Raw genomic sequence first — 14,034 nt, 5'->3', positions numbered from 1 at the left:
TGTGACAGTTTCAGGGAAAGGGGCCAGGAGGGAGCATGGAGGGGATGCCTGAGGGCAGTGGGAGGGGTTCTGACCAAGGAAGGGCCACGCGTGGGTTCGGTCCTCTCTCTGTTGTTAATGGATAGGTAAGTAGGGGGCAAGGAAATGCCAACTGAAAGAGAGTCTGTACATCCACAGTTAGGCTCCCACCTATTCTTGTCTCCTCCCATGTCCAGTAAGTCCCCATCACTGTTGACAGCTCTCTATAAACAACTGGACTGTTTCCAGGTCTTTGCATCTGGACAGCATCCTAGCTGGGTCCAGGTAGGTTCCACTCATTAGTGACAGGCTGGGTGGTGTCCTCCCTTGAGGGCTGCTGTCACGTGTTCTCCCTGTCCCCCACCCCCTCCCCAACCCACGTGGCTTCCCATCCAGACCTTCATACTTTCACTGGGACCAGCACCTGCCCATGGCCTCACTGACCCACGAGGCTTCATGCTCACCTGTTGGGGGCACAGCAAGGCATTTGCCAAGTCACCTGCAGAGAGGCGTGCCCAGTGGCCGCTCCCTTGCCCACTCGCCTCATCCACCAGTTGTGTTACTGTCCCCACACAGTGACAGATCAGCCCTGTCCTTGTGCACTGTCCCCACATGTGCCAATGCCCCCCGCTGACAGTTAAACCCAACTTTCTCCTTATGAGTGCAGTCAAGTACCTGTCATATTTTTAAGTTGTTGCCTTCCTGGTAACTTGGCTGTTTCTTTGCCTCTTTTGTGTTGAATTGTTTTTCTTTTTGTTTTGTTTTTAACTGATTTGAAATAGCTCTTTATTTCCTGGGAAATTAGCCTTTGACCTGAGAGACAAAATCTTGAACCCTTCCCCGAGGGCAGAAATCCCCTCTTGACCCTGCAATCCTGGAGAGCTGCCTGGAGGCTCCAGGCCCTGGTGGGAACAGCTTGCGGGCTGTGGCTGCCCCTTCTGCTCGGGGTTGAGGGGGCACAGGGCAACCCAGATTCTCCTCAAAGAAGGGCGTTTAGTCTTAGTTTCCTGTTGCCGCTGTGACAGATTACGACAAACTGGCTTAAGACAACAGAACTCTGGAAGTTCTGGCACTCAGAGTCCCCAGTTAAGGTGTGTGGCCATGCCCTCCGGGAAAGCTCTAGAGGAGGATCCTTCCTTGTCTCCTCCAGCTTTTCTGCTCCAGGCGTTCCTTGGCTTGTGTTATCACTCCAACCTCTGTCTCTGTCTTCACAAGGCCTCCCCATTTGTGTCTCTTTTTCTGTCTCTTATCAGATTACTTGTCATTGATTTTAGAGCCCATTTTAGGTAGGAAACAGTCATTGGGTAATTTTAAAGCATGGAAACGAGACCTCCAAGCATACCGGTGCCCAGCGGCATCTCAATGATACCAGGCCTTCACCCTTTTTTCCTTCTGGTCCCCTCTCTGCAGTTGGCTGAGCTTTACCTGTGCTTCTTCTGGGAGGTTCCGTGTAGGTTTCCAGGGAGGAATCCTCAAGTATTAGGACCCTTTACTGTAAGCTTGGCTGCAAAGAGCAGGCAGCCACACAGCAGGAAAAAGATTAATTTTCTTAAAGTATTTCTGTGGACAAAATCTCAGGTCCAAGATGGCATAAGCCCAGAAGGCATTGGGCTCCAGGCAGTTGGGGCCCCTCCACACCCCACAGCCCTGCCTCCTACTGTGACCTTTTTGGCCGCTTAACCTGTCTGAGCCAATTTAGACGGTTGGTACTAGGTGAAAAAAACAGACGACACAGAGGCCTGTGTGTGAGAATCAAACAGCCAATGAGAAAAGCTTTTGTAAACAATTAAGCTATCAGCGTGATCAGCACAGGGGACTGGCATCAGGATGCAGGCTTGGATGTCTTTCTCCTGCAGGGAGACAGAAGCCAGGTTAGGAGGAGCGTGCCACTGGTTGGCGTGTTGCTGGCATCACGGGATTTGAGGATGAGTCACAGACCCCAGGCCTATGGGGGAGGCCACCTTTTTACTTTGCTCCCTCTTGCTCCCCAGGACTGAGTCCCCACCGTCCTGAGCAGGCCTGGAATGGGTAATGGTGTGAAGGAAGGCGTGGTGCGTTTGCGTGAGGATGCTGAGTCCGTCCTGCCCTCATCTGTCTCTTCAAAGGCAAGTACCCCAGCCTCCCCATGGGCGTTCTCACCACGTCTCTCTTCTGTGCTCGCACCATATTACAGATCCCCCTACACACACTGAGGGTGAGGCCGTGGGGTTCACAGGCTGCTTTTGATTCCATTTTTATAGCCGCATTTGTGCTGTGGATCTGGGTGGCCCACCGCTTGGCCAAAAAGCCAAAACCTCATCCACATTTGGCTGGGATGTCAAAGGTATCCTTGTGCCTCTTTTCCGTCTCAGGTTTGCCAACACAAAAGAATTAGCCAGAGGTGGGGTGGGCCTCGGGGGAGGGGGCTGCGGTGAGGAGTTCACTCTTAGCTCTGAGGTTCGTCGCGATTATGCCCTTCAGTTGAAGAAGAAAAGGTTTATTCCCTCATAAAGAAATTGAACCAGCCCTGTCCTTGTGCACCAGAGAAGCTCATAGAAGTTCTCCCAGCTGAACCTCGAACACAGGCTGACCTAGCCCCACAGAGAAACCCACCTTCGCTGCCAGGCTGGCTCAGGTGCCTGCAAGCAGTGTTCAAAGTCTGTGGGCTCAAAGGCCAAAGCAGCATCATCCCCGAATTCCACGTCACCCTGTGGAGTGCCAGGCGGGCAGAACTGATTCTCAGGGCCAGTGTCTGGGTCCACCATCACCACACTGGGCGGTGGGGGGCGAGCTCCAGAATGGTCACCTCCATCCCTCACAGTTTAGTGAACTTCCCAGCAGAGTATAAGGGAGACGTAGCCTTCCCTCCATTGGCCGCTGGATGTGGATCTCACCAAGCAGATGTGCCCAGCAAGGGCCCCCACGCTGGGCATGTGCTGGGACGCACACAGCACTGGTTTTCCCCTGTGCTGGCTGGCATGACCCACATCAATCTTGGTCTACTTGGCCAGCCCAGTGCAGGAAGCTCACTGTGCCAAGTCCCATTTCTTTGGTTAAGGAGCCGGGCATCTTCTTGTGGTGTTCACGTGGATCTGGTCTGTGGATCATCCGTTTCCTCTCCATCGGACTGCCTGCCTCATTCTTCATCTGCAGGATCTCTTCATATGATGAATACAGAGACACTGACCGTTTGGTGATGCCGATGCCAAGCTCTTTAAAGAATAAGCGGGGCTGTGGTCGTTTACAAATCCCTGGAAGGGCATCCAGAGGCGGCAGTGGTGGCCTCCTCCACTGAGCGTGTGTTGTGGGCTTACAGTGGGTCCCCGGAGCTCCACATCCAGAGTTTGGGTTTAAGGACATGTGCGTTCCCGATGTGCAGAGCTGGCCTGTGATTATAAGAACCCAGACTGCACAGGAAGTAACCTGGTGAAGGAGATGGAAGGGACACATTGGACCTCCTTCTAGTGCCCACGGGGCGCACAGAAGGAATCCTCTGCTCACAGCGGCTCGAGGTGAGTAGTCACCACACTGATTCACAGACAGGAGATTAAGGCAGAGAGCCGGCTGGGCCTCAGAGCTGGTGCCAGGAACACCACCGAGCCTTCTGGCATCTGATGTCCACACCCCTCAAAGCCAAAGGGACCAGACACCCAGAACCTTCCTGTGTGACCCAGAAAAGGCAGGGGTCCCCAATAACAGGCCTGTGTGAAGCAAGAAGATGGACCCCCATGGCGAAGCTCGACCTCAGAAGCTGTGGGAGGTTGTTTGTAGGGACAGGTGGGCTGGGCTGGTGGAGGGGACCCGGGGGCATTAAGGGAAAAGGGCCAGGTTGTGGGGCACATGGCCACTGCGAGCATCTGGGACACTTGGGATAAGATCTGGGACCTGGGCCAGGAGACAGCGCCTCACTGTATCAAAGATGAGGAACAGGAGACCAGAGGGGCCATCCCGTCACTGTGGTTAGTCAGGACAGAGCCCAGGATTGTGGACAGACCCATCCCTTCCCCCTGAGTCTCCTGCTGAGCTGAGCAAACGTGGAGGCCCAGTCTGGACGCCGGCGTTGCCATTTGTACCCACCCAAACCTCATCCCTCCCCGCTCTCAGCCGCCCTGGTCCCAGCCTCTGCTGCCTCCATCCTGGGCTTTGCTGGAGCTGCCTTTTCTCTGGTTACAGTTAAAACAGCCTGTTCCCCTTCACACTTCTCCATTTCTCTTTAGGCAAAGACCAGCCTCCTTGCCAGGCCCCCCATACTCTGTGGGGTCCAGCCCCACTCCAGATTTCATCTCTTTTCCCTGTCAGCCACCCTGCCCACTTTGTGGTCCCCCAGGGCCCCCTACCCCTTCTCACCACTGCCTCTGAGTGTTCCATTCCTCCCTGTCTCACACACACACACCACAGTTAGCTGCACCTCATCCTTCAACCTCAGCCCCTTACCCACTACTCTGCATTCTCCCGGAACCCTGAGCCCCCTCCTCCTAGCCCCTCCGAGACCGGTGACTCTGCACGCATTTGTCTGAAGAATTAGTTCATGTCTGGCTTCCCCTGTGGACTGGCAGCCTGGTGGCGGGGGGAGGGGGGATTCATACATACCCCTGCCCCTCACTGTGTGTCCCCAGGCCCTGAGGGCACCTGGTCCTCATGGACTTTGCAGATTCCTGGGATCACTGAGCTCTCTGCTCCTCACCACCCCTGCTCGCTGCCGAGTGAGGACAGGTTCTGTGGCTGAGTCAGCAGTGGAATGGAGACACCAACTGGATGAGCCAGTGGCTTCCTGTGCAACGACTCAGGGCTCCATGGGCCTCAAAAGAAGAAGGGCTGTTTGAGCCAGGGCTCAGGGAGCCTCAGGAAGACCTGGGAAGGCACTGGCTCTGAGGATGGCCGCAGATGCACACAGTGCCAGTCAGCCACGTCACTGTCACCATCACCCTCGCCTTGGTTGGATGAAGAGCCACAGACATCCACCCTAGAAGTCTTGATAGAAAGCTGTGGAAAGAGGACACGCTGAACAGAGTCAGGATCTGCTTGCCTGATACCCCCTGCCCAACCCCCTGACCACAAGGATCCTTTGCCCTGAAACGCTGCAGCGTGAGAGTCCCTCACAGACGGGCAGTGGGTGGAATCAAAGCTTGCAAGTGGAACAGGCCAGGGGTGACTCTTGCATTTGTAGTCAGTCCCATTTTAGGCTGTCTCTGAGGACTTGGAACCTCACAGAGCAGCCCAGCCAGTGCATTACCTCTTGTGTGGATGGTCCCTGTGGCTCAGGAGGCTTTCCCTGTGGCACACCAGGCTCCGTGGCCACTGGACCCACCACAGCTCACCCTGTGCCCCAGCATGCCCAGGGTCCAGCAGAGCTGTGTCACTCCAGCCACAATGTATCTGGCAGCCCTGGACCAGGGGGAGAAGGAAAATGTTCCTCCTGGAAATTGTCCTCAACAGAGCAGACACCTCCGCTCCCTCTCTGACAACAGACTGCATGTCCGTGTGTTTTCTTGCAGAGTGATCACAGGCAAGTTCTCCGCTCCCTCTTGTCCGGGGCCCTGGCTGGCGCTCTTGCCAAAACAGCAGTAGCTCCTCTGGACCGAACCAAAATCATCTTCCAAGGTAAATGCTGCCTGTCATCTATGCCATGCAATAGAGAAGCTACCAGGCAGTCACCCTCCTCCATGGGCCCCCAAACTGCACTGCAAATTGGTTTTTAAGATGCCTTTTTAGAATCTACTTAGATACATCTGAAATATGTGTGGTTTACTGTATAGGAATTATACCACAATAAAGGTGTTTTTTAAAAAACAAGAATCAACTTAGAAAGTCTATTAATGTTTAGGACTGGAGTCACAATGTACCACAAATCAGGCAGCTTAGAGCAATAGGAATTTATTCTCTCACTTTCTGGAGGCCAGAATTCCAAATTCAAGGTGTCTCTAGGGTTGATTCCTTCTGGGGCCCTGAGAAAGTATCCTTCCTCACCTCTTCCAGCTTCTGGTGGCTCCAGGCATCCTTGGCTTGTGGCCGCATCCCTCCAACCTCTGCCTTACCCTCTGTGTCTGGACCCTCTCCTTTTCTTATAAGCACACTGTCATTAGATTAGAGCCCACCCTACTCTAGTATGACCTCAGTTTAATTTAATTACATTTGCAAAGACACTGTTTCCACTTAAGGTCACATTCATGGGTGCTGGGGATGAGGACATGGACGTATCTTTTGGGGGGTCAGAGTTCAAGAAACCATCTCCCTCCTTCCTTAGGGTTAAGCAAGCACAGGGTCCCCTGAAGATGAGGCCTTTCTGTCCCACAGATGGTGACCAGTGCCTGCACAGCGCCAGGCAGAAGGACGGTCACAACCTGGGACCCTTGCCCCCTCAGTTGTTTGGGAGGAGAGAACTGCAGACTCGAGCCAGTCCCTCCCCACTTCCTCAAGCTGGTCCCCTAGCCTCTCTGGGCCTGTTTCCTCACTGTAAAACAGAAACATTGCTGTCAACCCTGTCCCCACAGAGGAGTAAGCTGCCACGGGAAAGGGCCGGGTGCAGCTGAGCACGCACGCCCTCCATCGGCTGTTTTGTTACTGGAACAACCGCTCAGTGTAGCACCCCGCAGGGAGCTGTGTTTAACTTCGAAGACAGGAGGTGTGCACATGTCCACGCAGATGGGAGTACAGGGGTGTCCTGGGAATAGGGCAGACACTGGGGAAGTGAGATGGGGGCATTGCAAGACAGAGACCCCTCATGGCTTGTGTTTCTGGGTCCTCGTGGCCATTGTGGCTCCAGCCCCTGGTGACAGAGCTCACCATGGAGTGGGGGCCGTAAGCCAGGCAGCCATAGAGGGTAGTAGATGGGGATTAGGGCAATCTGTGCCAAGCCTTGGAGAAGATGGGGCAGACCCCAGATGTTCTGAGGGAGCCGGAGGCCCTTGGCTGACCCCGGCATGGTTGATGGCTGGGACACCTCCCCAGAGGGGTTTGGTAGAATTGGAGTCCAGTCAGGTTGGGGGCTGCTGGATGTCCACCCCCCAGAGATGCATCCTTGCAGCTCCTGCAGAGAACCTCACTGTCCTGGAGGGTCAGGTGGCAGCTGGACTCCCCTTCCTGGGGAGAAGTTGGTGTGCAGAGGGGCATGGCCATGAAGAGGGGAGAAGGTTCCTGGGAGGAGGGTGACATTGCAAGGTTGCCCCCACCTCAGCCCTTGTGGGGGTGGGGGGCATCCCCAGGGGCTACTCTCATTCCCCATGCTCAGACCAGAACCCTGTGGTGGGGGTCAGGCAGCCTGGGGTGTCCCATCCTCATATCTCACACTCTGTTGTGTTTTTGTTTTTTTTCCAGTGTCCTCAAAAAGATTTTCTGCCAAGGTGAGCCACTAGGTCACAGACCCCGGCTCTGGGGCCTTCACCTTTCGCCCTGCTGGGCTGGCGCAGGCAGAGAAGGAAAGTGGTGGGGGTTGGGGAAAGGCTTTTTAAGGTGCTTTTTCCCATTGGATCCCCCTAGGCCCGGGCCAGCTCCAGGGCTGCTGCTGGGTGACCAGGCCTCCCCTGCCAGGCACCAGGGCCACGGCCACCTGTCTCGCACCCTGAGCTCTGCCTGGACACAGCCCACCCTGGGAATTGACAGGAGACCCACCTATCCTGGGGGCAGTGGCAAGAGGACTTGACAGTCTAAACTCAGTTTTCATATCTGATTTATTTTTAAACACAGAGCAGGTGTCATCTTCTTAGTAAAGGAAAAGAAAGAGTAGTTTTAAAAGCTAGACTACCAAACACCAACAACGTCCTCTGGGCAGGGCTGTCAGTCTACTTTGCAAATGTGGTTCCAGGCTCACTTTACCATTACCAAGGCCAGAGGATTGACTGGGGCGGAGGGGGTTGCTGTCCCATGCTGGGCCCAGAGAATGCAGGCGAGGTGGGCAGGGGAGGTCCGTGCTCTGCGCTCTGCTAGCATGGGCGATGCTCGGGAGAGGCAGGTGGAGGCTGAGGGCGTTGACCTTGCCCCTCTCCCCTGTTCTCCCCCCAGGAGGCCTTCCGGCTCATCTACTTCACCTACCTCAACGAAGGCGTCCTCAGCCTGTGGCGCGGAAACTCGGCCACCATGGTGCGCGTGGTGCCCTACGCAGCCATCCAGTTCAGCGCGCACGAGGAGTACAAGCGCATCCTGGGCCGTTACTACGGCTTCCGCGGAGAGTGAGCCACCCCCCACCCCCCAGCTCTGCCGCATCTCCCTGGTTTCCGGTCTTCCACATGGTCACCATGTCGGAACTTCTCTGGTATCCGCGTCTCCCCGCAGAACCTAAGTCCCAGGAGGGCCAGCGATCCCAACTGCCCCAGAGCGGGTGGGAAGGGTGCACGTCGTCCAATAACTCGTTCACGGAAGGGACAGGAAAGGCAGCCAGGGGAATTTAGAAATGAAGTCCATCGAGACCCCCGCCCACCCCGCCCCCCCCCTCCCGCAGCTCGGCAGCCAGGAAGCCGGCCCACGCCTGTTCTCCCATCCCTCCCCACCCAGCCCTGTGGGCGCCGGCCTCGGGTCTCACCTTCTCCCCTCCTCTTTCAGAGCCCTGCCTCCCTGGCCCCGCCTCCTCGCTGGCGCACTGGCTGGAACCACAGCCGCTTCACTGACGTACCCCCTGGACCTGGTCAGAGCACGGATGGCCGTGACCCCAAAGGAAATGTAAGCCCTACCATGGTGACACTAACACTGGCACCAGGAGCTCTGTCTAGTGGGGCTTCCAGGTTGGCTGTCTCCATCAAGAACCCTGGGGTTTGGCTCCAGGCCTCCGCATCCGACAGCAGATGAAGCGGTGCCAAGACTGCCGCCCGGACATTGCCGGGTACCATGGGGCAGGCCAGGTGTACAGCTCTGCAGCGGTTCCAGAAAGACAGTAATTGGATCTCTTAGCTTGGGGGTCAGTTTCTGCTTCCATCAAACCCAAAGTCTTCATGTTGAGTTGGGCACAGACATGTTAAAAATACATCCGACCAAAAGACAAGGGCTGAGCACAGCAGAGGGATGCTGATGGTGAAGGTGGAGTATGGCCTTAGGCCACATGGCCCCCTCCAGTGGCAAAACTTCTACCAGGGGGTTCTGTCAACTTCCGGCCCCCCCTGAAGTGGGAGGAGCCGAGAATTAGAGAGTCTCAATCCCAGTTGAGTCTCAGTGTCTTGCAGGTACAGCAACATCTTTCATGTCTTCATCCGCATCTCCCGAGAAGAGGGGCTGAAGACTCTCTACCACGGCTTCGTTCCCACGGTCCTGGGGGTCATTCCCTACGCAGGCCTGAGCTTCTTCACCTACGAGACTCTCAAGAGCCTGCACAGAGGTGAGGGGCGGGGAGCCAGGGCAGCACCTCCCTGGTCACACAGACCTGGAGAAGGGTGGAGGCGGGTAGGGGTGAGGGGCACTAAGGCTCCTCTGGGAGGGGCAGGCTGGGGGCCCAGGGGCTGGATCAGGAGAAGATGTATCCAGCCAGCCCTGAGGAAGCTGGACTCAGGACCTTTAATGCCTCATTTTGAGAGCAGCCTTGTGAAGTCCAGTGTCACTGAGAGTGCTAGCAGCCACTGGTGCGCCCAAACACAAACCGGGAAAAACCTACATGGATAGGAAGTGTCCTCCGTTTCTTTTGATAATTTTGAGAAACTGGAAAAGTACAAACACCATAACCCTGCTTGTACCTGTCGCTTGGTATGATCAGGCATTAATATTCTGCCTTATTTGCTCCAACATGTTTTCTGTTAAAATGTTTCACGTAAAGCTGAGGTTCCCTGTAACAGATCCCCAGTCCCCTCCGCATTGAGGCCTCCTTATTAGGGGGTGGGCTGCTATTTTGGGTTTCTGGTGATCAGCTGACATCCCAGGCGCTCATCTCTGTGTGGGTGTGAGACCCTGTTTTTGGTTTTCCTCTCCACCCTCTCCTCTTCCAAGGGCTGCACTTGCCCTAGGGTCCTCCCCCGACCCGCGTCACACCCCTCGTGGTGCTGGCAGGTTCCTTCATGTTTTGCCCGTCTGCTGAGGGAATAAGTAGTCTCCCTGGTTTTTAAATCCTAGTTTCAAATTTACAACACATTTTTAAAGGACCCCTGTTGATCTGTTGCTGCTCCTTCGTCCTTCCTGCCCACATGTCCTCACAGCGCCTGTTTGGATGGCTCCCGTAGGGCTGGCTGGGAGGTGGAGAGGGTTATGGACACGAGCAACGTTTTCCTTCTTTGCTAGACCCAAAACAAGAATGACTGAGTATGAGCTCGTTCTGGGTCTCAGGACTTGGTTATATAATTCTTTGTGCTCTTCTGTCTTAAAATCTTTTACTTCTCAAATTTGATCACAAACAAGTGACCTGGAGGTGTGGGAGTAGGGAGGCCATGGCCCAGGTGGGAGGACCCAGGCAAACTGGTTGGGTCTTGAAACGCACTGTGAGTGCGGGGTGCAGGGGTGCGTGTGGGTGCCAGCACCTGTGGGTGCCAGTGCGCCTTTGGGTGCGTGCCCCCTCCTGCCACCCTCACCGCCCCTCCCGCCCCTCCCCCTGCAGAGTACAGCGGCCGCCAGCAGCCCTACCCCTTTGAGCGCATGATCTTCGGGGCCTGCGCCGGCCTTATTGGGCAGTCGGCTTCTTACCCACTGGATGTGGTGCGGCGGCGCATGCAGACAGCCGGCGTCACAGGCCACCAGCGCACCTCCATCGTGCGCACCATGCACACCATTGTGCGGGAGGAGGGCGTGGTGCGTGGCCTCTACAAGGGCCTGAGCATGAACTGGCTCAAGGGTCCCATCGCGGTGGGCATCAGCTTCACCACTTTCGACCTCATGCAGATCCTGCTGCGGCATCTGCAGAGCTAGGGGCCAGTGGGGTCAGCTGCTTTCAAGCTTCAGTTGGCGGTGGACCGCTGACCCCTTTGGTTTCTGAGCCCCGGGAGCGAGGGTACGCTGGGTTCCATCCCGGGCCGCACAGATGCACCTTGTGGAACAAGCAGGGGTTGAGGGGGCCTGGGCTCAGTGCGCACAGGTCTGACAGAAAAGCCAGTGGCCCTTGAAGTGCATTGTTGGGACTGGGGGGCCAGGGCTCCCATGCTTTGTTCTTCCAGCCTCAGCAGGGCTGGGGCTGCCCCTGGAGGTATTACCCTAAACGCCCTGAGTCATGAGTTGCCAGCACTGCCTCCTGGTGCCCTTTGTGCCCTTGGACAGGCTCCTGATTCTAGTGACCCGGTACCCACTGGGCTCAGAGCCAGACCTTGCCCGCCCCTTGCTGTTCTGAGTCTCTGCTCAGGGGCGGGGGAAGCTCCAGAGGGTGTGGGGGAGAGGCCTGGCCTCCTGCCCTGTCCCCAGTGAGATCAGCCTCCTGCTCAGCTATGGCTGCAAATGCAGCCTCTCCCTCCCCTGTCCTGCCCACCCCGCCTTTGCTGTCTTCACCATTACTTCCCAGGTGACATGATTCTGTCCCCAGAGCCTCCCACTGGGAAACAGCCTTCTCCTAAGAGTGTTATCCCTATCCCAGACTCTACCTAGGATTAGGTCTTCCTCTCTGTTCCCCCCCACGGCCCCCAACCTGGTTTGTAATGTTCCCAGGAGGGTCACGCCTCCTCCAGTCAACAGGGTTTGAGGAATCGCAATAGGTTTAGGTCTGAGCCCCAAGCTAGGGGCATCTGCCTGGGTTGCCTGCTCTGGGCCCAGAACTTCCTGTCTGCACCCCACGGGCTGCACTAATGGAGGCCAGGCCTTGGGCCCTGACCCTCTGCCCTTAGGCACAGTGGCTCCTGAGGGAGGCCCATGGCACCTGGCATATCCCTGGCTCCCCACCTGAGTGGTTACTTGGCTGGGACATGGGACGGTTTGAGGCCCAGTGGCGTTGTCTGGCTTCCCGTGAATGGAGTACACAGAGGCAGCTGGCAGCCTCGATTCTCCCAAAGTGACAGCCGCTGAGACAGCGCCTGGCCTGGGGGCAGGAAGCTCGAAGAGTCAGAGTGCCCCAAGGAGCTGGTCTCACAGAGGAGCCCCCTGGGGCCTGCTGGGGACTCCGAGACACCTGGTTCCTAATGATGTTTGGAGTTTGATTTTGGAGGGGTTTGCTTTTAAATTTGACTGGCCCTGGGTCTAGACACAATAAACCTTGATCAAGTCAGTCTGGGTCCAGGACCAGGGCTACCAGAGGGTCCGTTTTCACGGTTGGCTTAGCAGCCATGATGTGTGAAAGGGTCCGAGACAGTATGTTTGCAGCCACAAATGAATTTCCAATTGTGATTTTCATTTCCTCCCTTCATTCTGCCCCATTTCTGTTTTTCATGCCTTAGTCCTGTGGGTGTGAGGACCGCTCTTTCTGTGCTGCCTGCATTTTTCCACCAGCCAGCCCCATCTTTGTTCCCAGCAGCCTGGGCAGCCTGTGATGGCTGTCCTGTGGGGTGAGCGTTCAACCACCTCCTCCCAGCCTTGCCCAGTGCTCAGGGGAGGCAGAGGTGCCCTTCACAGAGAGATGGGATGGGGACTCGAGGGCATCCAGGCGAGAGCAGCAGTGATGGAGTCCACCCCAGGCGGGTGAGACCAAATGGATGGTTAAGCAGCGCCCCCTGTTGAACTGCAGGCTGGGCCGGAGCAGGGAGGGTCCCTCAGGATGACTGGACCTGGCGTGCCTCCCCGAGGTGGCTCCCAGCCAAATGGGCCAGTGTAGCGCTGCCCCTCCCCCCAGCCCTGCACACAGCCGGGCAGGGGGCCCCCCAGTAGTCACACTGCTCTCCATTGGTTGCCTGTCCTGATTTGCAGTTACATTTAATGCCATGAAGACACTTTGTTTATATATAATGTTTATATATTTTAAAGATTTGTGCCAAGAGAGTATATTTAATAAAAATTAAAATGACTTTTTCTCCTGCCCATGTCTCTTCTGCTCTTACCCTTACCCTCCCCGAACCAAAAACAGGTTTGAAGTTATTTTGACAGATTTTTGAACAGAGGCTTCAATAAACCTTTTTTTTTTAATGTAACTGTTGTATGGATTGTTAAACCAGTTTATGATTTGCTACAAAGTGCAAACTGCACAGTTTACTATGAAAAGTAGGTCTGCCTCCCAGTTCCCTTCACAGGGGCTGTTACCAGTTTCTCCTGTCTCCTGGAGAGATCCTGCGTACACACACTTGTCACTTTGGATGTCATTCTGGATGGCTGTGTCCTGCTTCAGCGAGCACTGCCCAGAAGTCCTATGATTTCTCTCTTCTGAGCCCCTTGTTGGTGACCTGCTGGGGGCTCTGCTCCACAACTGGCTGAGGCTTCGGGCCTCAGTGTCAGGTCCTCCCCCAGGGTGGCTGGCCTGGATGAGGCCACCAGAGAGCTCCCAGGGGCCACTGAGACTCGGTTCCTCTGCAGCCCATTGTCCAGGACCACTTACAGGGGTTACCCAGCCAGAGGCGGACAATGGGAACCTCCCTGTGCTCGCGGGCAGGCAGGGCAGCCAGGTGAGCACTAGTGTCTGCGTGTGCGCATGCGTTTGGGGGGCTGTGTGTGTGTGTGCGCTCGCATGGTGGTACAGGGTGCTGGGTGGCTCCACTGAGCTTCCCCCTTGCTGCTCTGCTCTGGTGCTTTCATCCAGTTTATTTCTTGCACATTGGTCCCTGATGTGTACAGGTCTCACTGTTTAGTGACAGTTTGGTGTTTTCCTGGAGGATGGCCTGTGATGAGATCCACCAATCCCTGATTGACAGGCAGCTCGGTTGTTAGTAAGTTGTTGCCATGACAACATGGTAGTGGCTCCTGGGGGCTGCTGAGCTCGCCCCCAACATCCACCCCGATTTCTAGTCAGCTCCACTTCTTGCACCAGCTCCTGAGCCTGGGGGGGGGTCAACACCTCCCCATTTCCCACCACCACTGTGGCATACCCTAATATGCAGAGGTGGGCACTTGACCCCAGCTGGGCCTGTGACAATAAAGATGTTTGCTAGCCTCTTCCAAGGAGAGCTATTGGATGCAAACATCCTCTCCCACTGGTCCCAGGGGAAGAAACCCCAACTCCAGGTGGTTGTTGGCACTATCTTGTGGCCGCAAAGTAAGAACAAATCCCAGCATGAAGCTGCTCTACTG

At 55.9% G+C, this 14,034-nt stretch overlaps 1 protein-coding gene across 1 annotated transcript in view; it reads left to right on the top strand.

The window, feature by feature from the left end:
* SLC25A42 (solute carrier family 25 member 42) overlaps window positions 1-12,831 on the top strand; it is a 30,263-nt gene extending 17,432 nt beyond the window's left edge. The window contains exons 2-8 of the mRNA XM_072947319.1: window positions 2,010-2,123; window positions 5,493-5,598; window positions 7,312-7,337; window positions 7,996-8,162; window positions 8,533-8,649; window positions 9,147-9,298; window positions 10,502-12,831. Of these exons, the coding sequence (XP_072803420.1) occupies window positions 2,043-2,123; window positions 5,493-5,598; window positions 7,312-7,337; window positions 7,996-8,162; window positions 8,533-8,649; window positions 9,147-9,298; window positions 10,502-10,809 (957 nt within the window). The 5' untranslated portion in view covers window positions 2,010-2,042 and the 3' untranslated portion in view covers window positions 10,810-12,831. The remainder of the gene's footprint in view (window positions 1-2,009; window positions 2,124-5,492; window positions 5,599-7,311; window positions 7,338-7,995; window positions 8,163-8,532; window positions 8,650-9,146; window positions 9,299-10,501) is intronic.
* Window positions 12,832-14,034: the final 1,203 nt, after the last annotated feature.

This window comes from Vicugna pacos, chromosome 22, assembly GCF_048564905.1.
Source record: "Vicugna pacos chromosome 22, VicPac4, whole genome shotgun sequence".
Classification (NCBI taxonomy): Eukaryota; Metazoa; Chordata; class Mammalia; order Artiodactyla; family Camelidae; genus Vicugna; species Vicugna pacos.
This window is presented reverse-complemented; position numbering and strand designations above follow the sequence as displayed.